The sequence below is a fragment of the Alexandromys fortis genome, unplaced genomic scaffold (assembly GCF_014885135.2).
Source record: "Alexandromys fortis isolate MF-2015 unplaced genomic scaffold, M_Fortis_MF-2015_v1.1 scaffold_1, whole genome shotgun sequence".
Classification (NCBI taxonomy): domain Eukaryota; kingdom Metazoa; phylum Chordata; class Mammalia; order Rodentia; family Cricetidae; genus Alexandromys; species Alexandromys fortis.
In genome coordinates, this window is record NW_026067927.1 from 19,168,450 (window position 1) to 19,195,178 (window position 26,729).

General features: G+C 39.3%; 1 protein-coding gene across 6 annotated transcripts in view; it reads left to right on the plus strand.

The window, feature by feature from the left end:
- Cntnap4 (contactin associated protein family member 4) overlaps nt 1-26,729 on the plus strand; it is a 274,903-nt gene that overhangs the window by 204,380 nt on the left and 43,794 nt on the right. For all 6 annotated transcript variants that reach the window (XM_050144152.1, XM_050144155.1, XM_050144157.1 and 3 more), the window contains 3 exons: nt 4,682-4,879; nt 10,313-10,469; nt 14,113-14,240. In XM_050144152.1, the coding sequence (XP_050000109.1) occupies nt 4,682-4,879; nt 10,313-10,469; nt 14,113-14,240 (483 nt within the window). The remainder of the gene's footprint in view (nt 1-4,681; nt 4,880-10,312; nt 10,470-14,112; nt 14,241-26,729) is intronic.

A 26,729-nucleotide genomic window follows, 5' to 3' on the forward strand; every position in this document is an offset into this window, starting at 1 on the left:
CTAGGCATGGAGGTAGACTGCATGACAGGGAGGAGAGCTTCAGATTCTGAAGAAAAAGTTCAAAGTACCAAAGGCAGCACAGCACAGGCAGGCTCTGGCTGGCATCTGAAAGAGGATCCAGAAGAAAGGAAAGAGAGGAAGTGACGTTTTTCTGAGTCAGGACACAGAAACCTGGGCAGACCCAACAGAACCTCATGGTGCCTCATAGGGACAGGACTAGTGGGTGGGAATCCTGGGAAGGAAAAGTACCTTATCCGTTAAAGAGATAATTGTTCATCCTATCTCATTAGCATGACTTAACATAAACAGGTCTTCTTGGCTATGCCCAACCAGATGAACTCTTAAGGGAGGAGACTTCCATTCCTTTGACTAGAAAACAACTTTCATTTAATGGGCTCTCAGAGCTATTCTAACAATAAGACAAGGGTGCTAGGTCTTACAAAAGTAGCATAATTGTTTTTACTTTGGAGAATTCGGGCTTCAAGGTTTGTTAGGAGCCATGTAAGTTAGGGTTGTTAGGAGCCACGTAGGTTAACAGGGCGCCTTTGCTAGAAGGCAGCTAGCTGTGCATACATTCAGGCTGTACCCCGTGCACTAACGGGCCCTGCTTTTCTTCCCTCTTGTTTTCCAGAATGCTCTACTCCCTACCTGCTCTTTCCAGTCTTTAGCACATCTATCACCCTCCACTATTAAACACGAGGCACCACAGCTTTGCAACTGTGTTGCTTAAACAGCAGGTTTTTTTCTTTATACTGTTATCACCCTAAAAAATAGCAGCCAGCCGCAGGTAAATCAAGGCCTTAATTACTCAGTTGCTTTATTTACAATTCATAGTATTAGCAATCTCTGCAGGGAGAGACACTGGCAAACTCAAATTACCATTCTATTTTTTATTTTAAGTCCGTAGATTTTTCTGCCCGTTTCAGCAGTCTCTTCTTGTTCATTATTGGCCTGCGTCTCCTTACTCCATAACTCTAGTTGCATTTAGCAAGGAATAATTTTTCAGAAATGAAAAGCTTAACTCTAAAATAGACATTAAGGTAAATACTTAGGAGCAGATTTTAGAGATTTTGTTGAACATGTTATTAGCGAAGAGATGAGTTCCCTGTTAAAGCTGGTTCAAAAGAGAAATCGAATAACAGACACTCGCACACATTAGAAATATTTATATTATTGCGTAAGGGGAGGCCACATTGGTTTCTTTCCCTGCAGGGGAGGCAAGTCAATAGATTGTCAATCAAATGGTAGTTGCTTGTCTAGCCACAGGACTTACGAATAACCTGCAAGGAAACAATGTTATTCTTTCTAAGAACGTTAGATAAACTGGCAACAAGTACAACAGTTAAACGAAACAACACACATACACAGAACGACTAGGAGGTTGAAAAGTGGTCAAAGGTAGGCTTGTCTTGGAAGTTCCAGATAGGAAACTGCTCTAGAGACATTTAAAGGCTTGTCTGCTGCCCACTCTTAGGCGTAATTGATATCAAAGGACTTGTAACTTCCCCCAGACGACATGCGCCTCTCACGTCTGGGCTCCTGTCTTGTGATTTAGCTGCAGCATACACAGGGGCCTATGGCACTCAGTGCCATGGTGTGTGGGAAGTTGGGGTGTGAGGAATCTAAGCTGCTAAGAGTCCCTGTAAGAAATGGTCCCCAATAAGGAGTACTTCCAGGTCAGTTAGGAAAGGCAGATGGGTAAGTAGATGGTGGTAGGTGACGGAAGGATGGCCTGTGACAGATAGATGATAGATGTATAGATGGGAAATGAATGTATGCTTGGTGACAGATAGATACATAGATGATAGTTTATAGATGGATAGACGGTTGATAAATGGAATATATTCATTATATATTATGGATGAGTAGATAGATAGATAGATAGATAGATAGATAGATAGATAGATGAAAGTCTATAGATGAATTTTATCTAGGTGATAGATAAAGGATAGGTAAATAAGTTATGAGTAGATAATAGACATTGATGAATGGATGATTGATAGATTATATATGAGTAGATAGATTGGCAGATAAATGGATTGATATATAATATGTAGACGTGGTAAATAGGTAAACGATAGTTGGATAGGTTTCAGATAGATTATAGATGAATGAATAATAGATATATAGTTGATGTACAGCTTGTAGATGGATATATGATAGGTAAAAGATGGAAAGGTAATAGATACAAAGATGATAACATGCAGATACATCTATAGAAGTTAGGTAGTTGATAGATGGCAGATGGACATAGGATAGGTAGATAAATGATGACTGGAAAGATCATAGATGGATAGTTGAGAGACGAAGGTGCTATCTGCATATATGGCAAAATAACTTGTTGGCTTGAAAGCAGACCTGTCACAGTTTCACACTTTACCGTAGTTTATCATCCTTTCTGCTGTTGGAGAGTTACAAGCCACTTCAATGGCAGTGGAAGTTTCAGAGTCACTGCATAAGAGAATGAGATGACCTGGGCTGTGCCCTAACCTAGATATCACACCATTTTTATTCCTCTGTTTCCTTATTTGGCGATTCCCTCATTTCCCCAGCACATGCCTTTTGCATGTGCCAGACTGTGTGCTGGGGACAGAACATTTAGCATGTTAAGTAATGTCGGTGATCTCAGACTGAAAGTTCCCAATAAAGCAAACCACAGTTCTTGCATTTTTATTATTATTTCTAAGGCCATGCCAGAAACCTCAGCTAGCACAATCATGTCTGCATGACAAGGAAGATGGCTCTAAGCTCAGAGTTTCCCAGGATCCTCCTATTAAAACCTACACAGGTGATTCCGGCCAGACCTAACTGCAGGAACCCTCACTTCCTTTGCTGAAAATCTCCAATGAGTTCATGTCTCCTTTGCCTTGGAGATGTAGGTGGTCTGCTAAGCACGATTTCTCCTTAACTGTACACTTAGTAGCATTTTGTATCAGAATATAAAACTGCTTACAGAACCTCTCCTAATATCTGCTGGCTTCAGTATTTCCAAAAGGAAACATTTATAAGAGCTGCCATTGAATGGCTGCCATGCCTGATGGCTTTAACCTTTCTCAGTCCCTTTAGAAAAAAACCAAACAAACAGAGAAGCTGAACTATATGAAGGTCCTTCTTAATGCGACCCCAAAGGCCCAGAGACAAAGGCTCCAAGCCGGTTCATTGTCTTGCTCTTCTGAAAGCTACACAGCCAGAGTTAAGCTTCTTCATGCATAGCAGCAGATTCACCCCGAGAAAAGGCCACTGGTTTTGTTGAACAACAAGAGCCCAGTCTGAGGGAGGCCAGGGTGACTGGAGTTGCTTGCTTAATAATAACCTCCAACAGCTATGGTTGAGTCAGCAAAAACTGTAGGATTTCTGACCTAGCCTATTGACTGGTTCTGCCAATTCATTTCAAACTTGGAAAGGAAGGCTTAGATTTTATTTTTTTTCTTCACTTTCTGAAGGGCACAGACCTATGCCAGCTGTACAACCCTATGTGATGGCCTCAGCCCTGCTCTGAAGGCCACCCACAATTAATTTCCTTAGCTTGTATATAATGCCCTTCTGGAGAGAAGAGGCCCACTGATTGCACCCCAAGCTGAAATGTAAAGGAGAAATGAAAGGACCAGCAGACATTTTGCAGAAAACAATGACCCACGAACAGAGGGACATGAACACTGAATTGTTCCTGTCTCATTTCACCTGTTTTATTTGGTAATTCCAGGAGTGATGGGTGCAGAAACTGCCAAACTTGTTGCCTTTGTCTTGTTTCTATTGCTGATTCCTGTGACTATATTATAAACAGGGGGCGAGATTCTACACTTTATTATGACTTTCCCCCAGTTTGGCATATTCATTGATTCACTAGTGCCTATAATCCCAGTTCCAGGGAATCTGATGCCCGTTTGTGGCATCCAAGATACGTACACTCATATGCACACACACACACACACACACACACACACCTCTGTCTCTCTCACACTCACGCACACACACATGCCTCTCTCTCTCACACACACACACACACCTCTGTCTCTCTCTCTCTCTCTCTCTCTCTCTCTCTCTCTCTCTCTCTCACACACACACACACTTTTTAAAGGAAGAATGAGATATATACTCATATTGGTTGAAGAGAGATTTAAAATTTTGATTTCATTTTTGCTGGTAACGTGAATATTTGGAAGAGTAAACAATTTTATTTTTACATCAGACAGTATAAGCTCTTTTTCTAATTGTAACATTCACTTTTTCACATTGTAGGATGTAATGTAATTCTATGTATATAAACAAATAATGTTTTACATGTAGAACATGTAGCATTTTTTTTTCTTTCTTGAAGATCAAAAGGAGTGATGTTCCTTTAAAAGGCTAGCCTGTCGGAGTTACTAGATGAACATGACTAGGAAAACTCAATAGTTCTGATTTAATAACTTCATCACAAATATTGCTGTGGTTGAATAACATAAGGCATAAGCAAAATCACGGCAAATGCATGGTGTTAGGATACATTTCAGGGAAGAGAGTCATTTTGCTACAATTTTAAAAACTCGAGGATCCATTTGTGTTGATTCTCTCTCAGAGAGATTTGATGACTGGAAAGACTTAACCCAGATAGAAGATGATTTTGATTTTCTTTATTTATTTTAACTTTTGCAGACTAGTGATGGTCTCCTCTCTTTCTTCCCCCATTTCTGCATACAAGAAACGGCATGGACCATCATACAGCACAACGGGTCTGACTTAGTGAGAGTCAGGAACGCTCATTCCGAGAACCCACACACTGGGGCTTTTGAGTACGCGGCCAGCGTGGAACAGCTGCAGGCCTCCATTAACCGCGCAGAGCACTGCCAGCAGGAGCTCGTTTACTACTGCAAGAAGTCAAGGCTCGTTAATCAGCAAGGTGGGTAAACTGAGGCACCTGGCTTGCTCCCTCGACGAGCTCCTGACAATTTTAATTCCACCACCGCGCTAAGACCGCACACTTAGCAAATGTGTGACAGTCGGGAGGTCTCGGGGATGCTCTTGCCTGGAGAAAAGTACAAGGTCAAGTTACATGAGCTTCCTCCAAAGCCCTGATTGCTTTCTGACTCCCCTCCTGGCCTTAATCGGATAACAGTGCAGTAAAGGCTTCATTCTGGTACTAGATGAATGGAGACGGTGTTTATCCCTATAGAGAGCAAGTGGCCAATAAGATTAATTTTATCAAGGACAAGAGCTAATACAAATATGACTTAGTTTTCTCAAAGTGACTTGTTTTCTTTCATGAACTGTTGACAGCTAGCCTCTAGGTACAGCTGAAAATTAGGAAACACTGCTAGAAACAGTGGATTCAGCCGCTCGAGCAGAAACCAGAAAAGCATCTGAACGCATACATGCTTGTAAGAACCAGTCCAGTCCCAATCCTGTCTAGTTTGTTTGTTTGTTTGTTTGTCCCTTCCCTTGGTTTTTCGAGACAGGGTTTCTTTATGTAACAGTACTTAGTGTTTTGGAACTCGCTCTGTAGAGTAGGCTGGCCTCAAACTCAGAGATCTGGCTGCCTCTGACACCTGAGTGCTGGAATTAAAGGTGTGTGACAGCTCGACCTGTCTGGGGTTATACTTTTTTTAATTGATTTTTATTGAGCTCTACATTTTTCTCTGCTCCCCTCCATGCCTCTCCCCTCCCCTCCAATCCTCTCCCAAGGTCCCCATGCTCCCAGTTTACTCAGGAGAGCTGGTCTTTTTCTACTTCCCATGTAGATTAGATCTATGTATGTGTCTCTTAGGGTCCTCCTTGTCTAGGTTCTCTGGGATTGTGATTTGTGGGCTGGCTTCCTTTGCTTTATGTTTAAAAACCACTTATGAGTGAGTATGTGTAATAATTGTTTTCCTGGATCTGGGTTACGTCACTCAAAATGATGTTTTGTAGCTCCATCCATTTGCCTTCAAATTTCAAGATGTTGTTTTTTTTTTCTGCTGTGTAAGTACCCCATTGTGTAAATGTACCACATTTTCCTTTTACACTGTCTCCTTCAGAACGCTTCATGATGCAAGGATAGTCCTGGCATCGATCCTCTGTCTTAGAACAGACTTTGATGAGGTCATTCTGAAGCAAGTGAATGGTGCTCTCATTATTTTGTCTTGCTTTTCAATTATCTAATTCATAAATCTTCATGGGGGAACTTAACCCTAGTGTATGGGGAAGGAGGTAGATGGGAAAGGGAGGTGAGGAGGAGAGGAACTAGGGGAAACTGGTGTATATATATGTCTGTATCTTCCACTCTAATATCTTCTCTTTAAAAAGGTTGAGGTTTTTTCCTGCTCATTTATGCAGCACAAACTTTTCTGCTTGGCTCCAAAGGCCACACGCCAGACTCACCCTGCACCACAGCCTTTTTACCCTCCTTTAGCATGGAGCTTTTGAGCTGTGATACTCAGATATATTTTTCTTGGGAAATTACGATTCTAAGACATCTACTCCACCATGTTTACTCTTGTTTGTTAGCCTAACATGGGCTTCGATTCCAGATGGGCTGTTGAGGAAACTTTTGAGAAGTACGCGTTCTGTGACTATCAGATGGCATGCGGGACATCCACACTAACAATGGCACAACTGGGTTGACATCCGGTGGCTGGATCTTCCTTTTCTAGTTAAACTTCTTTTCTCTTTACTCTCTGGCTACTTACTGCAGGATTATTTTTCTCTATAATATGCAAGTTCCCACCTCCTCTTCCTCTTTTCCAGAATGTTCTCCTTTAGTCTTTTATTCATTCAACCCCATCTTGTTGGTTTCAATCAAATATCATACCCTGACAATTCAACTCTGTCTATGAAGAAGAGCCAGACTGTTGAGCGCAAATCACAAGAGTTATTTAGATATGAGGAGAGAGCTAGCTTCCTGTTCTAGGTCTCTCATTGACCAGACACAAATCTGGGGTGGATAAACCCTAATTCATCAAGAAGATAACTTTTCTAGCAAGGTGCCACCAACAAAGGCCGGCATGTGGTAGTGTTTGGCTTGATGAGACATACATGAACCGAGCCATTTTCATTCTCTGCCATTCTTTGTGATTACAATGAAAATATGCATATTATTCATATTTTAATATTTATACTATTTCACATCGCATGTGTGTTTGTCTTCAACACACATGGCAAGATTCCTTTTTGCTTTTTGTTTTTTTTTTAAACTGGATAATATTCCATTGTGTATATAATCTATCTTCTTTGTGCAGCCTACCCTCAGTGGACAATTAGACTTCTGTGTGCTCTAGCTATCTTGAATAATGCTGCAGTGGTCCTGAGAATCTCACTGAGATGGTAGAAGTCGTTATGCAAAGTGAAACAAGCCAAAAACAAGAACACAAATACTACATCATCTTAGTTATATATAGAACCTGAAAAGGCTGCATTCATAGAAACAGAGAATGGAAAAGTGGCTACTGAAAAACAAGAGGGAAATTAGAACGGGAAGCCACAGGATGAGTAACAGCTAGGCTCTTAAGTTACAGCAGTGTGGTAAAGATGGTTAATAATATCATAATTTGTACTTGAAATTTACTAGGAGAAAAGATATGTTCAGTACATACACTAAAAACACACATGCATGTACCTAGGTAAAGTGATAGTTATGATAGTTAGCTCACAAAGTATTGGTACAATTTCCATGTGTTAACTTCAACTCAATCAATCTGAAAACTACACATAAGGGAAGAAAATCACCGAAAGCACAAATGAGTCATATCCTAAGCAAACCAACAGATGGGATCGGCAAGGTGATAAAAAGCAGGTTGGAAAGTAAGGGGGAAGATCTTCAACATCTTCGGTACCAGCAGAACCTTCTAAGATGCTGCAGTCAAGCTTGGGACTACACTACTCGTTTACTTATTTTCCCTATTGCTATGATATAATACCCTGAGCAGAGCAAGTTATGGGAAGGAAGGGTTTGTTCTGGCTCACAGTTTGAGAGTGCAGTCATGGTGATGGCGAGTCCTAATAGCTGGTGGGAGCATCACCCTCCCCCCCCCCACACCATGGACAGCAGACATGCTGGATGCTGGTCCTCAGCTGGCTTCCTCCACTGTGTGAGCCCAAGAACTAAGCCCAGAAAATGATGTCCCCCATCTTTATGGTTGTGGGTTTTCCATATCAGTTAACCTAACTGAGAAAAGGCATGCTAAGCATAATCAAGAAGCTCACCAAATCTATATACTTCCTCACAGGTGTCTTTGGAAGCTTTTCTTCTAGATCAGCAATTCTCAACCTGTGGGTAACCACCCCTTTGGTGGTCAAATAACTCTTTCACAATGGTCACATACCAGATATTTGCATTATGATCCAAAACAGTAGCTGAATTACAGTCATGAAATAGCAATGAAAATAATTCTATGGGAGGATGCCATGTTTCACCCTGATCTACTCACCCGGTTTTATTTTAATTAAAAAATGTTTCTTGTATATTTAAAAATCCATGTATACATTTATTTAAATTAGTGACTCTTCAGTAAGTCTAGGATGAACCCAAACATATGATGACTTTAAAACATTTGGCAAAAGCTGGTGAAATGATTCAGTAGGCTAAGACACTTGCCACTAAACCTCATGGATTTCTCTGACCTCCATATGCATACAGGTACTCAACACAATATATATGTGTGTGTGTATATATATATATAATATGTATATTATGTATGTAATATACAAAGCACTCAGCAATTTATCTTCTATAGTAAAGATCAGAAATATAACTGTAAAATAAGATTTAGTTTCTTTAAAGATAGCAATCTATTTTTCCTCAACCTATGAACATAAAATATTTTAAGCAGTGTGCCTTAATATTCCTAGAAAAATTTTCAAGTAGGCTTAACTGTTGATGAGTTGTAAGTTAATCAAGCTAGAGGTAGAGTATTGAGGTTAACAGCATCACATAACACAAGCTTCCTAACCCCCCCCCCCTTTTTTCTCCACTTAAACATGGTGGGTGTTTGTATTGATGCTGGGAGAGAAGCCGTCAGTATTCGCAGAAGGTCTACTTAATAGTAGGTTAAAATAGGTGCTGTATTAGCGAGTAACGTATGAATGAGGAAAAGCTGCAGAGTCCCTGTGGGAATGATGGCGACTACATAAAGATTTGAAAGTCAAGAGGAAAATGACCGCTACTTAAAAGGAAGCTGAGCTATTTGAGATTGCTTGTATTCTTCTTTTGCTCTGTGTCTCCAGACACTATGATTCTTTTCCTTAGAACGTTTTTTTCTTCCCTGAGATGGATTGCCTGCATGCCTCACCTCCCTTTCCCCAAATCCTCCGCTAAATGTTCTGTCTTCTCCTTGCTTGAATTCCTTGGCATCCTGTTTAGTCTTGGCTCTGGGAAGGAGCTGGTAGCTGAACATTTATCGTAGAAAGAGATGTGTTTAGCTGGGGGAAACTTTTTTTTTAACTGTAATATTCACTTCAGGCATGAAGATTTTTCAGTATTATTTCTCTAGTCTTCAAATAAATAGCCAAGACAGTAAATGGAAGAGAAAATACAGACTTCCAGATAAATACTAAATCATGACAAAGGATTGCTATTCCATGCCTGATGTCTAATAAACAGCTAGTATATTTTAACCAATAAATATATGGAGACAAATCAGTGCCTTTATATAGCATTCCAGAATGCTTGGATGGGTGTTTTGTGACTTAGAATCAATTTTATTTCACTATATTAATTACCACAGTTCATATTTTGATGCCAAATTCTTTTAAATATTATTTTAAAAAAATGTTGTGAGAACTCTCTCTCATGATTAAATGTGGACTGATGGTTTCTATTTAAAGAACAATGTATCGTTCATCTAGGACTGACAATAAGGGCTTGGAGAGCCAGCTGAGCAGCGAAGAGCACGCACTGAAGACCTAGTCAGTTCCTAGCACCCACATAAGGTGGCTCACAATGAACTGCATCTCCAGTTTCAGAGGCTCTGATGTCCCCTTCTGGGCACCTGCATGCATAGGATGTATGTTCAATTGTGCAGGCACGGACACTTACTCATGAAGAATGAGTACATAATGATTTTTAATGATTATAAACTGGCATTTTAAAAAAGGGACTTCAAGTGTTTTGTAAGATTTTCTTCCCAAATGCTGTCAGTTACAGTGCTGAGGGCATCACTGCACCGAATCAGTCCCTTTCTGTCTGTGTCTTTGTCTCTTCCTCCCTCTCCGTGTGTCTCCATCTCTTTTTCTCTCTCTGTCTCTGTCTCCTTTCCTCCCTCTGACTCCTCAAGGCCACCTTTGCTTTTAATGACTAAGGAAGAAGGAACAATGCTCTAAGAGGGAGGAAGATGATTCATCCCTCCCACTTGTCTTTCAGATGGAAGCCCTCGGAGCTGGTGGGTGGGAAGAACCAATGAAACACAGACCTACTGGGGAGGTTCCCTGCCTGTGCCCCAGAAGTGCACCTGTGGCTTGGAAGGCAACTGCATCGATGCTCAGTATCACTGCAACTGCGATGCGGACAGGAGCGAATGGTAACTTTCCTTTCAATTACATCAAGGCTATACAGCTAGGTGAATGTTAAACCCTTTGATTCGAGGGAAGAATTAGGTAGAACTATGTTTGGATGATACGTGGTACAGTCATTCCAATTCTACAGGTTAAGACAGCAAGATTTCAGAAGCTATTTTAACAGTGGACCACATATTTTATTTTATTTTTATTGTATGAGAAAACCAATGTGTCTATGACATGAGAGTTGTGATTCTCCACGGATCCTTTCAGTGTAAATAACAGCCCTTTCTATTTGTGCAGTATTATGTAACCAATTGCCAAAGCACATCTCATTAACATAGGCTGAAAACTTCAGAAGCAAAAATTTGTAGATTTTGAATTATTATAGTTCTGAGCAATTGTTTTAGCATGTATTCCTTTTATATTTTTAAAGAATAAAGTATACCAGAAAAAAACAAATGTTATATGGATAATATCTTCAAAACAAAATCTATGAAATTTAGGAATTTCAAAATCTAAATTATTTTTCTAAGCAGAACCTATAAGGAATCATAGAGCTCTGATTGAATTTTTATAGGTAGAATATTATTTCTCACCCAGACTGTTCTTTGGACTGGAGAGGATGGAGGAGGGGGAGGAGGGGGAGGAAAAGGGGAATGGGAGGAGGAGAGGAGGTGGAAATTTTTAATAAAAAGAAAAAAAAGAGTATCATTTCCCTCACCCAAATTTTACATTAATGAAGGAGGTGGTCTGGCAGAACATGGAGGAAGGGTGAATATGATCAAAAACATTGTATGGAATTCTGTAAGAACTGATATTTACTCCCTTTGAATAATAACTGTTTTCTTAATATATTCAGAAAAATTTCACATACTGAAAACTGTCATTGTAAATGGGTAAAAATGTTATTAATATTGCTGAACAACAACAAAAAATTAACATAAACACCACTGATAACCCCTAAGTGTCTTCACAACACATTGCTAATTAAAACTAGTTTGTTTAAAAAAAAAAAAAAACAGAGTTTAAAACATCTCGTATTCCATTCAGTTTATAGGTGAAGAATCATATACGTCTATATGTATACACAGACACACAAAACTATGATTTTACAGACTCAGGAAATATTACAAAAATAAGTATCTGGGGCTCTACAGAGAGGACTCACCAGATAAGGGCACTTGTAGTTAAATCTGGTGACCCGACTTCAGTCCTTGTGACTCACGAGGAGGTAGGAGAGAAGCAATTGCTGCAAGCTGTCCTCTGACTTTCACACACATGCCAAGGCATGCATTTCCTAAACAGAGTTTAAACAGATGAATATTGTAATGATAATAATAATAACAAATGTAATAAATAAATATTTGAGTTAAGAACAGTTGCTGCTCTTGCAGACCATCTAAGTTCAGTTCCAAGTGTCTACCTGGTAGTTACTAACTAACTCTAGTGCCGGGGATACATTGCTGTCTTCTGGCCCCCAAGGGCACCAGGAACACTTGTGGTGGGCTTTCATACATCAAAACAAATACTTATTACATAGAATTAAAACAAATGATAAATCTTAATGTGTGTGTGTGTGTGTGTGTGTGTGTGTGTGTGTTGAAGGAAGAGTGGTAGAATCAAACTTCAATAAGGGTTTCCAGGATTGGTTGAAAGAAAAGAACCAGGGAGAATGGGACCTAGATTTAAATTTCATTTCCTTCAAAGCACCAGCTGTGTCTTGCCATTAGGAGCCTAAACTCCAAGGGAATTCTGTATTATTTTTATTTTTATAAATGTATTAGGAGGCAGAGTTGGGGTAGTTCAGAGTGACTGGGAGTTGAAGGAGAGGGTAATTTCTAGAAACAAGAAGGCTCTTTTTAACGAGTCTGCTGCATAGCTCCTGTGCTGGGTCCTCAACCTTTCAAAGGGCATGTGAATCGGAGAGGGCTGTTAAGTCTCTGATATTTGCTTTGAAAATACTTTAGTTTAGGACAAGAGTATCAAAAGTTCACGTCTTTACTGCAAAGACCATGGTCCTCAAATTGAGAGGGAAGACTGAAAATCCAGAGCGAGGCAGCCGTAGAGAACCCTGGGAAGGCAGAAATCATAGGCTTCTACTTAAATACCCATGAGAAAAAAAAAGTTGAAGGAAAAAAATAAAATCTAGTATTTCTTGACTCATCCACCTACATTATCGAGAACACTATCACATTCCTGGATATTTCAAGAAAGTACACATCCAGATAAAATCAAGACGTTGAGTGAGGTTGTTGTAAACAAAGTCTTGGCCACCTTTTAAAATTTGTAGTTGAAATCTTTAAGGCTAACATTATCAACATGTTTGAAAATCTAAAGGTAAAAATATCCACAGTGAGTGAATAGGGAATTTAATGTAAATAAAAGTGAACTACAGTAAGGTACCGAGTGCACATTTTAGAATGGCAAATTAATATTGTAAATGAAAATAATTGTAACAAATTTTCTGGGATAAAAGAAAATAACATTCAGAAGAAAACTCAGATATTTAGGAAGAAATGAAGAACACTAGAAATTATGAATTATCCAATGTTCCTTAAATACAAAAGTAAATTTCTCTGTTTAGTTACGTCGCAAAGTTTACAATATACATTTAAAGTAGATTGCCCTAATATCACAAAAAGTTTGTGTGTGTATTTCTGTGCATATAGGACTGTTAAACAATCTCATGGAGAGGTTCTGATACTACACATTGGTATAGAGTATAAAATCTAAGTAGACTGCAAAAGTCATGGGTGCACTTTATGACCCATTTAAGGAAATAGTAAAATTCAGTGAACAAAGTTTTATCTGAAGAATGAATAGAGAAGATAGGGTTGACTATAGAGGAATGTGGAGTTGATCAATAAGTACAAGACAAGAACAGCAAAAAACAAAGCAAAAATGTAAATAAATCATAAGAGGAAAAAATGAATGAATACTAAGCAACTTTGCCTAAAAATCAGCACACCAAGAGTCAGAAAATTAGCCATTTCACCAAAATGATTAAAAACCTTCCACCTGATTAAAAAATAGAGCCACTGTTCTAAACTTTTGTCTGCTTTAGAAATAGTGATATGGACACCTTATTTATTTATTTTTAACTAAATTCCTTCTTTGAGCTTTCTTACATGCCTTTTCTGCATTTTGATTGTTCTCCGTGCTTCCTCCTGTCAACCCCTCTCCTCACAAGGAAGCCCTTTCTCCACTTTCCTTTTATTTCATGACTGCTGAGTTTAACCAGGGCCATCTGTGTGTCCATGAGTTTGGAACTCTTCATGAGATCCTGGTGAGCTCGTAGTGGGTACACAATGAAGACAATGACTATCCCTGATCTAGAACCTACCACTAGCCCATGGATGAGCACTCCCTAGAATGAGAGAGGGCCGGTGAGCCAGGAGGAAGGTCTCCACCCAAAAAGTCATTGTATTCTAATCTTAACCTACGTTATATTTTGTAGTCTAGACTTTAATGTCTATAAGAGAGACTAGCTAACATCTCACCATGTTTCATATGCTAAGATGAGTGATTGGATTTTATTTTGTCACGGTCCAAACTTAGCAGGAATGTCTTCATTTAGAAGTGCCAGGAAAATCATGGCTTAATTTAGAATTCCGCTCATCATCATAATTGAAGGATTTCGTTGCTGCTCTTGCTTATTTTTAGGACCAATGACACTGGATTCCTCTCCTATAAAGAACATCTGCCAGTCACTAAGATAGTAATTACGGACACAGGACGTCCCCATTCAGAAGCTGCCTATAAACTGGGACCTCTGCTCTGCCGGGGAGACAGTAAGTGGTCCCAATGTGTGAACTTAACCAGAAGAAAGTCTGTTTGCTTAAGCAGTGTGTGTCTATCACAGGGTAATTGAACCAGAACTCTGTCAAGAAATCCCACGAGATGTAATGAATTGTTAATGACGTTCATTGTATGCATACGGATGTGTGTAGGGTGGAGGGAGGGACATGGGCTGCAAAATGTATGTAGAGGTCAGAAGATAACTTGAGAGAATCTGTTCTCACCTACCAACATGTGAGTACCAAGGAATCAACTCAGATCATGAGGTTTGGCTGCGAGTCTCCTCCCACCACCCATCTTTGCCTTGGGAAAGGTAAAGAAACCATTGGCTGCCCAACTGATTGGTCCATAGATGCATTCCAGTGTTCCTGCATTTTTCCATATCTGTGTTTGCTGAGGAAGAATCAGTGCCATCAAAATGGTTAGGAATTCATGTGTACTTCCTACCGGTAAGCCTGGGGTAGGATAAGAACATCAATCGAAGCAGATGTCAGTTTGATCAGATGTATATTTCAACCTTTAATCTCTATTCTTTTTCAGTTTATATGTCTGTGAATTGACTTTCAAAAATTGGACTTCTGCTTTGTATATTCAAATGTTACCATTCTAAAGTTGGACATTGAAATTTAGAAATAGTTCATCTCACACATATACACATACACACAGTGCATGTCCCCCCCACATATTTGTTTTTCATTGGTTAATGAAAAGAACAGAGATTTTCTTTTTGAATTTTAAAACAATCTTCTTATTTTACATACCAATCCCAGTTCCTCCTCCCTCTCCTCCTCCAGCTCTCCCAACCTTCTCCCCATCCCCATCCACTCCCCAGAGAGGATAAAGCCACCCAAGGGGAGTCAACAAAGTCTGAACAGAGACTCTTAACCACTTCCTCTTCAAAATCAGTTATTGCAGAGGTAGATGCATTCATTATGGATGCTTTTAGTAGTTGCAGAAATTAAAATGGAAATAGAAAAAAATATTTGTTTGCATTAAATGTGCACCCTAAAATACAATTTTATTGCGGGAGTTCCACATAAGAAGGAAAGATGTGACATTCGGTTGATGTAGAGAGATGCGTAGCAAAGTTGCTTAGTTAAAAAGGCAAAGATGTTCCTGGCCCATAAACATTACATATGCATTCTATAAAGCTGCTATTCTAGCCACCATTTCTGGCATTCATCAGCCTTACCCCTGCCTCCATCCCACACTCATATGAAGCCGACATAAGGATGTTTCCTGGAGGGAAAAAATTATGAGCAGAGAGATGAGGTCGTAAAGTCAGCATGCATCCAGAGAGTACAACGATATTTTGTGGCGACAGAGAAGTGCCTTTGTAGATCACCTGCCCCGTCACTGCATGCTTAGATCAAAATGCTGCAGCAACCAGCCAGGCTTCCTTTCTTACTACATGTACCATGCCACAGTTTCTGGGAATCAGGTGAGCTTATACTGAGGTCACTACTAATTTAATCCCTTAGACTTTCCTCCTTCTTCCTTCCCTCCCTCCCTCTCTTTCTTCCTTTTGTCTTTCTTTGATTCTTCCTTTCTTTCTTTCAAAGAAAGATTTTATTTTAAAAAAGAGTTTATTGAATGTGTGTGAGTGTTTTGTGTGCATGCATCTGCATGGGATCTTGTGCGTGTGTGTGTATGTATGTGTGTATGTATGCACACGCGTGTGCATACACAGCAAATTAATCTTGTTGCTTGCAGAGTCTGAAAAAGAACTTCAGATCTACTGGAATGGAGTTACCGGTTGTGACCAACCACATGTTGTTAGTAAATAAACCTGGGTCCTCCACAAGTACTCCTAACTTCCAAGTCATCTCTCCAGCCCCAATCCTTAGAATTTCCTTACCTACCTTTCTTGCTGAATTGTTAAACACACACACGCACGCACAGATGCACGCACAGAGAGAAACAAATCATAGTACACATATAAATGCAACAATGTCTACACTTTTAAATTTAATTAAAAAAATTTTTTTTGACTTAGAATGAGTCTCCATCCAGGCAAGCTTTCCCTGCTCTTTCCTAGTTGATATGTTTTGGTTGTCATAGTTCTGGAATGTAAGCTATTAGCATCGTCTGGGGGAGAGGTCCAATATGGTAGCAGGTATCTAACAGTACACTAGTCTGTCATGTGCCAAAGATTTTAGGGTCAAAGTGTCTAACCTGCTGACATTGGGAAACTGGAAGTTAAACAGTACGAATAAGGGGATACTGACGAAAGCAATCTTGGCAATATAGATGTATATGTTCTTTGTAGTATTCTGAGGCCTGCTAATTAACTTGTGATTTGTTAAGCTGTTATTGAATACTTGGTCCTTTTGCCTCCTATGGTTTGTGAGGTGAGGTCATTTCCCCATGAGTCCCTGTATTAGGCAGGTTTTCAAAGCTGCTGCAAAGCACATTGACAGAAATCATTTGAATAGGGGAGGGTATTTTTGCTTCTGGTTTCAGGAGGTACAGTCTGTGGTCAGTTGGCCCTCTTCCTTTTATGCTACAGTGAGGTGAAAAGTCAAAGAAGAGAGGTGTGGAGCAAGCTTGTTTACCTCATGGTGTCAGGAAGCACAAAGATGGAGACAGAGAGGAGTCAGGAAGAGAGAGGAGAAATCTGGGGACCAAGTGCATCCTTAAAGGTCCACCCACCACAGTCTACTCCTCCACCTAGGTTCTCCTTAGTTTTCATCATCTTCCAATAACACCAACAAATTATGATTACATCAATGGATGAAGTCATTGAACAAGTCAGAACCCCCCTAATCCATTCCCCACCACTGATTGATTCTAAGTAAGCACCTATCCTCCAACCCAGGCCTCTGGGGAAGACACTTCATACTCACACTGTAGCAGAGCCCAAGGACGAGTTTCCACATGAAGTCCTTTGTAAAAATGTTCCTATTGGAAGAGCAATGGCTGCAGAACAATCTCACTCCTCTTCACCATGTGGAAATCTGCACACTTAAAGTTGTGGTGTTCCAGCCAAGTTCCAATTGAGGTATACTGGGTAGAAATGCTGCCCACAGATATAGGTCCCTGTAAAAGAGGATTTTGTAAGCTGAGGAAGGATACAGCATTACATCAGTATTAGAAGTGGGCTTTGGATAACTTAAGGTTTAAAATAATTAAAATACCACAGGCGGGTCTGGAGTCCATGCCACTGCTAACATTATTGTTGACAGCAGAAGTCATATGTAGAAATTGTAAGGAGCTTTTCTTAAAAGCATAGTGGCCAAGTATGGACAAACTGATTTTGTGGCAGAAAAATAATGCCAGCAAAAACTATCATCCTTAATTACCATGATGCTAAACTTTGATCCTTCATGTGCTTATTTATATTGTTCTTTAATGACCCAGCTTTTAGATTAATCAACAGTATGTCATACTCTTAGGTGGTTAACTGATTCACTGTTTTTGTTTATTTTTGTAGATTTTTATGTGTGTGGCATATGTTAAAGAATCACTTAGACAATGTAAAGAAGCTTATGAATTTTGGCAAAAGCAGGAAGCTACAAAAACATCCTCATAGCTTTTCTCACATGCGGTCCAGGGATCAAACGCAGATGGGAAGGGTTGTGTGGAAGGGCTTTCACCTGCTGAGCCATCTCCCTGGTTCAGTCTTCCCCCGATAACAACACAAGCTAACCTGCTGGGAACAAGTACAGTCCCTTAGGGGGGAAAATGCTCATATTCAAAGCAGATAGCATTTCCTCCACCTGATAATAGTTCCCTCTCACACGCTGCTGAAATTCCTATCATCCAGAAACCCTTGCAAAAAGTCTTCCTTTCCCAGTACTATGGTTTTTACTTTCCCAAGACCCTGTAACAATGGACCCGTTCAAAGCTGTTTCCTTTTGCATCTGGATTTTCTAACTTTGCATATTGTGCTTGGTTTATCCATGTGGTTGTGGGTACCCAGAGTTCACCCTTGTTTAGTGAATCAGCAGTTGTCATGTGGCTGCCTTCTAGTAAATGGGCTGTGGACCCACTCACTGGTTCGTGCAGTGTTTGGTTATTTCCAGCTTCAGGGGACTATTAATAGAGCCAATATAGAGAGAATTATGTCTGAAAGTTCTCGATCTCTATCTAAAATCATCCTAAGACAGGGAATACTGTTTCATATGGTGTATGTAAGGTATGACTGACATTGTAAGATGCAGTAGAGGACAGAGCCAGTAAATCATACCTCAAATACCAAGCTCATCAAAGGATAAAGATTTTAGCATCATGGTGACTCTTAGGTTCTTTAGGAGGGTTCTAGAATCTTTAGCAAAGGGAGTGTGTGTGTGTGTGTGTGTGTGTGTTCCTGTGTGTTTAGAGGTTCTGATGGTTACAGTTGCATGCTATCACATCCAGATTCCCATGCATTCTGGGCGTCTGAACTCACACTTGCATGGTAAGGACTTTACCCCCTAAACCTTCACCTCAGTCCTGAGTCTTGCTGAGGATTCACCTAGCTTTCTTTTACTTCAGACACAAAAGGACCAAAGGAAATAATAAAAGAGAAAGACCCAAGCTTACCAGTTGGCAGGGAGCTGAGGAATGGTGTTCACCTGTGTGTTTTTATGTCTCCTTGGCTACCAGGAGCTGAGGGATGTCTTCGAATTTGTCATACTCTTGAACAGTCTCTAGACAAACCTTCCCTCCACATCAGAATATATTAAGACCAGTTATTCATATAGGTTCTTATTCAGGAGATGTGGGGGTGGGTAGATCTTTGTCTAGCATCCTTCTGGAAGCTTCCAACCTATAGACCTATCTGTTTAGTAGGGGCTAGGCCAGTGTGTTTCATAGGCTGGATCTCATCTGGCAATTCCGAGTCCCAGTCAATGATGAGGTTGATACAGGAAGTAGAGTGTGCTTTTAGGATGATTTATGCCAACTGGAGAGGGAAATTTATGTCTGTTGAACATAGCAGTAATAAAAAATGGACTAGAAATAGTAGGGTTTTTTTTTGTGCTGTTGTTTTTCTGATTCTGTTTTTCTAGCAATTTATTTTTATTGTAGTCATACAAAAGCATCAGTCCATGATGGATTGGGGCCAGAAGGAAAAAAACTAAAAGAAAGAAAGTGGTTTTTCAAGATGGCTTGGGAATCCCAGCTAGAAGCTAGCAGTTGGCTGAGGTCTGAAGTGGTACTGACCTAAAGCCCAAATGCTCTTTCAAATATCTTCAGAACTCCTCTTAAATTTTACAGAGACATAAAGAAATCCAGGTATGATGGACAAAGTGAAGTAGTTTTGGGCGCACAACACAAAGACATCATGGGGCTGTTCGGCTGCTTTGTGAGTCCTCTATCACAAAGAACCTGCTTAGACCTCAAGGCAATCCAGCTCCTGGCTTTCTCCCTCATTTGCATTTTCATGCAAAATTCTCCACTTCTCACCAAACAATCAGATAAACACCTTTCTTCAATGAAGCCTTCCTCTTAGATTTCTTGAGAGCACAAGTGTCGAGTGAATTACAAAGATTTATTTCTCATACAGTTTTTGATTACATTTGATCCCTTAAGAGTTTGGTCCATTGTTCATTTATTTTTGTGTTTCTGGTACCTAGCATTTGCCTATGACATGAAAGATAATCAATAAATAGCAGTTTGTAGAAGAATGAGAGTGATCCATCATACACATCTAAGAAAATCTATCGATGGTTTGCAATTATTGGTAAGAAACAAGTTGATGGTAAGAAGATGCGTATATTTGGTGAAAGTAGTTTGGTTGACATAGGAAGTCTGACTCATCTTCAAAGTTTTTCACAACACAAAGGACATCTAGTTATTCCTAAGATATTTGCTTGTAATGTACCTGACTGTGGCTGTCAAAATGCTCTCAGATAAGAACATGAATTTAGTTCTAAGTTTAGTTATATTTTAAGATCCTTTTTTTTAGTCCTCTGAGCAGTTCATATGATGTATTTTGGTCATATTCACGCTCCTCCGACCCTTCCCAGACCTATCCCCATTCCCTACCCACCCAACACTGTGTCCTCATCTTTTAAAACCCATCAAGGCCTATTTGTTCTTCTCATTATCCTCATGAGTGTTTGGCCATGCACTGGATCCTGAAGGAGTGACCAGGAACCACACCCTACAACTGACTCTCTCTCCTGGCAGCTATCAACTACCAATAGCTCCCGAGTTGCGGACGGGACTTTGCGCCCACCTCCTCTCTCTATGCAGACAAAATCCACTACTTACAGTTCCATTATTTTTTTGAGAACTTCATACATGCATGCAATATATTTTGATAACATCACCCCTTATATCCTCCAACTTCTGGATTGCTCCCCCCCCCCAGTTCTCCTTCCAAATTCATGTGCCCCTATTTGTGAAAAAATACAATCCGCTGAATCCATTAGCGCTGCCCCTTTTCACACAGGTGCATGACTTCCACTTGATCATAGACAATCAACCCCTAAAGAAAACTGACTCCCTCTCCTCTAGCAGCCACCAGCATTCCGTAGCTCCTCAGCTAGTGTTAGGTCTCATGTGTCCCTTCCCTTTCATGCTGGAATATTGACTGGCATAATTTTGCACAGCCACCCACAGCCTTAAAGTACACTCTTTCAGAAACGTGTTCATTTTAAACAGAAATATGTTCTACTGCTTGGAGGAAAAAAAAAAGGTTTATGGCCTATATTTCTTTGTTTTTGTTTAGAAAACAAAAATCATTACAAACCAGTTTTGCTAGCTCTGCTATTCTTGTAGCAATGCTTATATTTAAGCATTATCTCATTGTCCTATCATTAAAGCGGCTCTATTCTGGAATGTTTTTTATTTTGATTTATTTCTGCTTGGGTTTTGTTGTCAAGTAGCTGTTGTTTTCCTTTATTTTCCCTCTAGGACTCGTGAGCGCTGTCTTTGATAATTCTGCACATGCTTTGGGATAATTGTCACCTTAGGATTCGTCACAAACACAGCCAATTTAGCCTTTAAATGTTCTCATTCTCTTAGCAACAGCTTTACTGAGATGTAACTCACAGGCCCCCCTCCCAGTGCACTTTTTTTTATACGCACCGTCCAACCATGTTCAGGGTACTTATTCATTCTAGTGTGTTCTACAGAAAGGAGCAGCCATTTCACAGCTAGTGTGAGAACCCTGTGTATCATCTGCAAATTAAACCTGTCTCTACTACCCTTTCATTCTCACCTCAGACATATGCAACTAGTTAGAAGCAATCTCCCTTAAACATACACAACTAGTTAAAAACAATCTCCCTCAGACATATGCAACTAGTTAAAAATAATCTCTACAGACTTTAGTCTGTCTATTTCATATATATTAAAATAACCAATGTATATGGTTCGGTGGCTGGATATTTTCACAATATTCCAAAATTTATCTGTGATGAAGCATATACCAATATCTCATTTTTATGGACAAATAGTATTTCTCTTTTCCTATAAGAATTATTTATTTTTTATTAAGAATTTTTAATACAATCTTTTCTCATTTTACATAGCTATCCCTGTTCCCACTCCCTTACCCTCTCCTGCTCTACCCTTCTCTCTACCCAACCCCCATCCACTCCTCAGAAAGGGTAACCCTGCCCATGGGGAGTCAACAATGTCTGACACTTCACTTCCAGGCAAGACCAAGGCCCTCCCCTGTATATCTAGGCTGAGCAAGGTATCCCTTCAGAAAGAATGTGCTCTTAGCTGCCAGTTCAAGCACTAGGGATAAATCCTGCTCTCATTGCCAGTGGCCCCACAGACTGCCCAAGCATCACAACTGTCCCCACATTCAGTGGGCCTACTTTGGTCCTGTGCAGGTTTCCCCGCTATCAGTCCAGAGTCAGTGAGCTCTCACTAGCTGAGGTCAGCTGTTTCTGTGGGTATGACCATCATGATCTTGACCCCTTTGCTCATATTATTGTTCTTCCCTCTCTTGGACTGGTCTCTAGTCGGTCAGCCCAGTGCTTCAGTGTTGATCTCTGTATCTGCGTCCATCTGTTGCTGGTTTTAGGTTCTATGCCGACAATTAAGGTAGTCATCAATCTGATTACAGGGGAAGGCCAGTTTAGGCGTCCTCTCCACTGTTGCCTAGAGTCTTAGCTGGGGTCATCCTTATGGATTTCTGGGAATTTCCCTAGTGCCATGTTTCTCAATAGCCTTTAATGGCTCCTCAATCAAGATATCAAAGGAGTAGATAAAAAGATTCCATTTATCCTTTCATTGTTTGGTGAACACTTGACATGGCTACATTGTTCTTTTTAAATATGTGACTAAATTCCTATAATCACTTTTAGTTGTGGACAAGGATTTTCATTTCTCTTAATCTTATATTCAAGAGCAGAATTGTTCAATCCTAGCATATCCCTATAGGGTTCATTCCTTTGGGAACAGCTAGCATTTTGAAGCCATTTTTTTTTTTTTTTTTTTTTTTACCTCTACCAGGTTGCTCACCTCATTGTACTCGGTCTGCACTGAAGGATGCAGGCATCGTGGTTTCCATAGCTGCATATCTAGCTTTTGAGCTGACTAGTTTATTGTGGAGCAGGTTCTGTTTCTGCAAGGCTCCCATGGGCTTTATTCTCAGAGTTCCTTTAAATTTGAGAAGACGATCTGTTGCCTTGACACTTACAAAATAACAAAACACCCTCTAGGCTGGATATATTTTCTTTTCCTGCTCAGAAATTGGTGAACAGTTGTTTGTTTGTTGGTTGTTTTTTTTTTATTTTTTTTTTTTTTTTTTTTTTAATTAATTGAAAGCTTCGAAAAAATGTGAGATCAAACAAAACTTTCCACTTTAGAGGATACTGCTTTTTTTTTGGTGATTGCTTAAAGGGATAACTATATTTAAAGACCTTTATTTAATAAAAATGCATGCAAGTGTTATATATTTGATATTTTTCTGTGAAACAGATAAGATGTTCTAAAAGTCTTATATATCCTGTGTTTTAAAGAGTTTTTGCAAATCTTCTAAATTTTTGTTCTCAGTTACTTCTTTGACATTGAGTCTTTCAATCCATTTTATTAAACATGTTTCTTCTCAATTATGTTGGAGTTTTATAGGAAAAATACCCACAAAATCTATCAAGTTAGGAAAGGTTGTTGAGAATTTTTTATCCTAAGAAATTTGTGAAATTCATTTTGTCCACATTGACGAGTATAGTTCACTGAGAAAACACAGCTGCCCAGAATGCATTAAATAATCAATTCACGGGATTCAATAGATAACTTTGCAGAAGTTAGATGCTCAGACTGGAAAAAAGGTATTGACTAGCTATTTGGTTAATTTCTTCTCTATTTGACAGACTCTCCTTCCATTTGGCAGTCTACCTCCGAGTCACTAAAAATGCAGAGATCAATTCCATTTCAACACATAATAAGATAATATATTTTTCATACCTTCTCTACGTCTGATAATCTCCCATCCTCAATAAATTCTTATTTCAATGCGAATTGTTCATCTTATGTTGCTGGACTTCCCTTCCTTCCGTCCTTCTTTCCTTCCTTCCTTCCTTCCTTCCGTCCTTCCTTCCTTCCTTTTTTCCTTCCTTCCTTTCTTTTTTCCTTTCCCTATTTTCTTAACATTGTCATCTTATCATCCTCTATCTTTTATTCGCCCTCTCCTCTCCTTTTCTTTATTCCATGCATTATTTCCATTTATTTAATAAAAAATTGAAAGTATTTCTTAGAATACTTAAAATTTAAACAGTAGGAATTATTCTAAGCTTTTCAGTGGCTACAATGACAAAGGAAAGTGTATAATTTTTAGTAGGTATTGATTGATAGTATACATTATACTATGAGATTATGGGAGAGAGAGGGAAAGAGAGAGAAATAGAATATGCTTATGGCGTGTTCTTGGTATTTACATTTTCATGGAAACAGAAGCCAATAATCCAGGAAAGTATATGTTATGATAGGTGCTAACAGGAGCTGTGGAAAAAAAAAACCAAAGGTATAATTAATGCAAAATAGAGGGAATTTTAAGCAAGAAGATTGTTAAAGGATCATTAAGAAGGCAACATTCAAATAAAGACAAGACTGAAGAGACTAAGGAAACAAGGCTTGTGTGTGTCTTTGAAAGAGTCTCAAAGCAAGAGGAAATCAGAGCAGTGATTCAGATAGGGACATAGCTGACATAGATTTATAAATGTATGGATTCATGTAACAAAGTGCTGGGGGGATGATGCATGATTAATAAATGCTCAGAGATAGATATTGGGGTTCAACCTGAAGGTCCATCCAAAAAGCAAAACAGCCACCCATTGACTCTTACCTCTACCTCAGTCCAAAAATGGCGATCCTGCCTCCAGGAATCTCAGAGTGAGACTGAGTCTGAGAGCTGTCTCTTCCCGTTTTATAATCCTTTCTAGTTCTCGGATTAAAGGCGTTCACCACTACTGTCTGGTTTTTGTGGCAAGCTAGAGTGTCTACTGGGATTAAAGGTGTGTGTTATTGCTGCCTGGTCTATAAGGCTGGCCAGTGTTGCTGTTTTACTTTTCTGATCCTCAGGCAAGTTTTATTTATAAAAATACAAGTGAAATGCCACCACAGGGCACAGTGAGCGAGCTAAGAAATGCTAGAATGCCAGCGAGGAAACTGGTGGTCATACTTGGGAAGATTTAGAAGTCTCTATTTTTCAACTTCAGTGATCCTGGAGAACATTAGAGAGTTCTGAGTTGAGGGTTCTTATGATTTATCTTTTAGTGAGACTCAGCAGGATCGGATCAAAGGAAGATGATGAGTGATATGATGCCACATTATTAATTATGATGAACGATCAGAGTGGCTTGGAGCATGGTGCAATGATGGGAGGTGTGATGTGGGTATTGTATAGAGGGGGGACTAATAAAGTTTGCTGACGAATTGGTATCATCTTCAAGAGGAAAGGCTAAGAAAATGATAGAGATGTGTTTGATATAATAGTTAAAGGCATGGAGCTGGCATGTATTGAAATGGAAAAGGCTATTTACAGGGTCAAAAAGTTGGAATTATTGGAAGGAGTTTCAATTTTAGACATCTAAAAGCCTAGATGTCATCGTAACTTGAAATAGAGATGTGGTGTTGTCCTGTTGAACAGTCCAGGCTTGAGACATATATTCATATAGAATAAATAGGTTTACAGCCACAAAACAGAGTTATTGTGGATGGAGCTGTGTAGTGGCAGAGCCTTGGGATATTTCCACAGTGATCAGTTGAAGTGGGTGAAGAGGAAGAAGGAAGACTGAGAATTATATATCAGCAGTGAGAAAGACAGAAAAGTGTGGGCATCCTGAACTCCAAGCGAAGGAAGTGCTTCCAGGGAGAAAGTATGATCAATTATGTTCAATGTTGATAGCTTATGTAAGGAAGGAATTGTGACAACTGTATTGAACAGTGTGGAGATCATCACTGACATTGACAATGGCTTCTTTAGGAGAGTTACCGAGCTATGCGTGGGAGAGCAGAGCCTAGAACAGGCTCAGGAAAACAGTGGGAGGTGAAACAATGGAGAAATTAGTAGTAGGTGGGAAGAAAGTAACACTGCAGAATTTGTTTTGTAAGATGGGAGAATTAATATCATGGCTGTACTGAAGGAAGAGACCAGCTATAGAAAATTTTGGAATAGGAACAGTTTGGGATTGTACTGAGAGGGTGTAGAGTGTAGCTAGTGCTAACAGGGAGATGAAGGTCAGGTGGGTGATTAGAGAATGTCTCTTATCCTTTCTAATTATAGAGAAGTTTAAGGATGGAACATGGAAATTTGGATGCTTGGAAACAGGACAGGTGCTAAGTCATCCTCCCAGATCATGGGATTCATGTAAAGCGTAAGCCATAAATGGCGCTGGCAAATTAGCATATTTTGTTCTTATTTAGCCTTGTACTCTATCCAACATATGTTTACATAGCGTGTCCTTTAAAGGTTGTTTATACTTAAGCCTGAGTAAAGATTGTAAGTCACATATGCAGAGGTCATTGGATAATAAATAATGTAATAGCTCTTATTTTTGGTGAATATGGTCAATGAAATCTTCCAACAAGTTAATTAATATATAAAAGTGCATTGGAATAAGAATCTGTTGTGTCTGACTATAAATGGTTGAAGGACCAAAGTATGATAATTTAAAAATGGTGGTGGTCTACTATAAAGTATGTATTATGCAATTACAGAAAGATGGTAGGAGGTCTTTTTACAGTCCATGAGAGGATTAAAACATTTTAACAATATTCTCAGGCAATATTCTGAATATGAAGCTATTTTCTGACATTAAATGTATGGGTAAAAGAATTTCTTTTTTATTGGCATCTGCTTGATAGAAAGTTGTTAATTTATGCTTATTTATTGTGCTTCTGTCAAAATATCTATTTTGTTACTTAACATGAAATAGGTTTGGTTATAAGTGATTGATGTTTTTTTTTTCTCAAATGAGTAACTGGACTCAAAGCTTACTGTATAAATTATAGATGTTAATGTTGGGAATTAGTATTGGGTAGATGAGATATATTTTGCATTTGATATATGTTCTCCTTTGTATACTAGAATGTTGTCA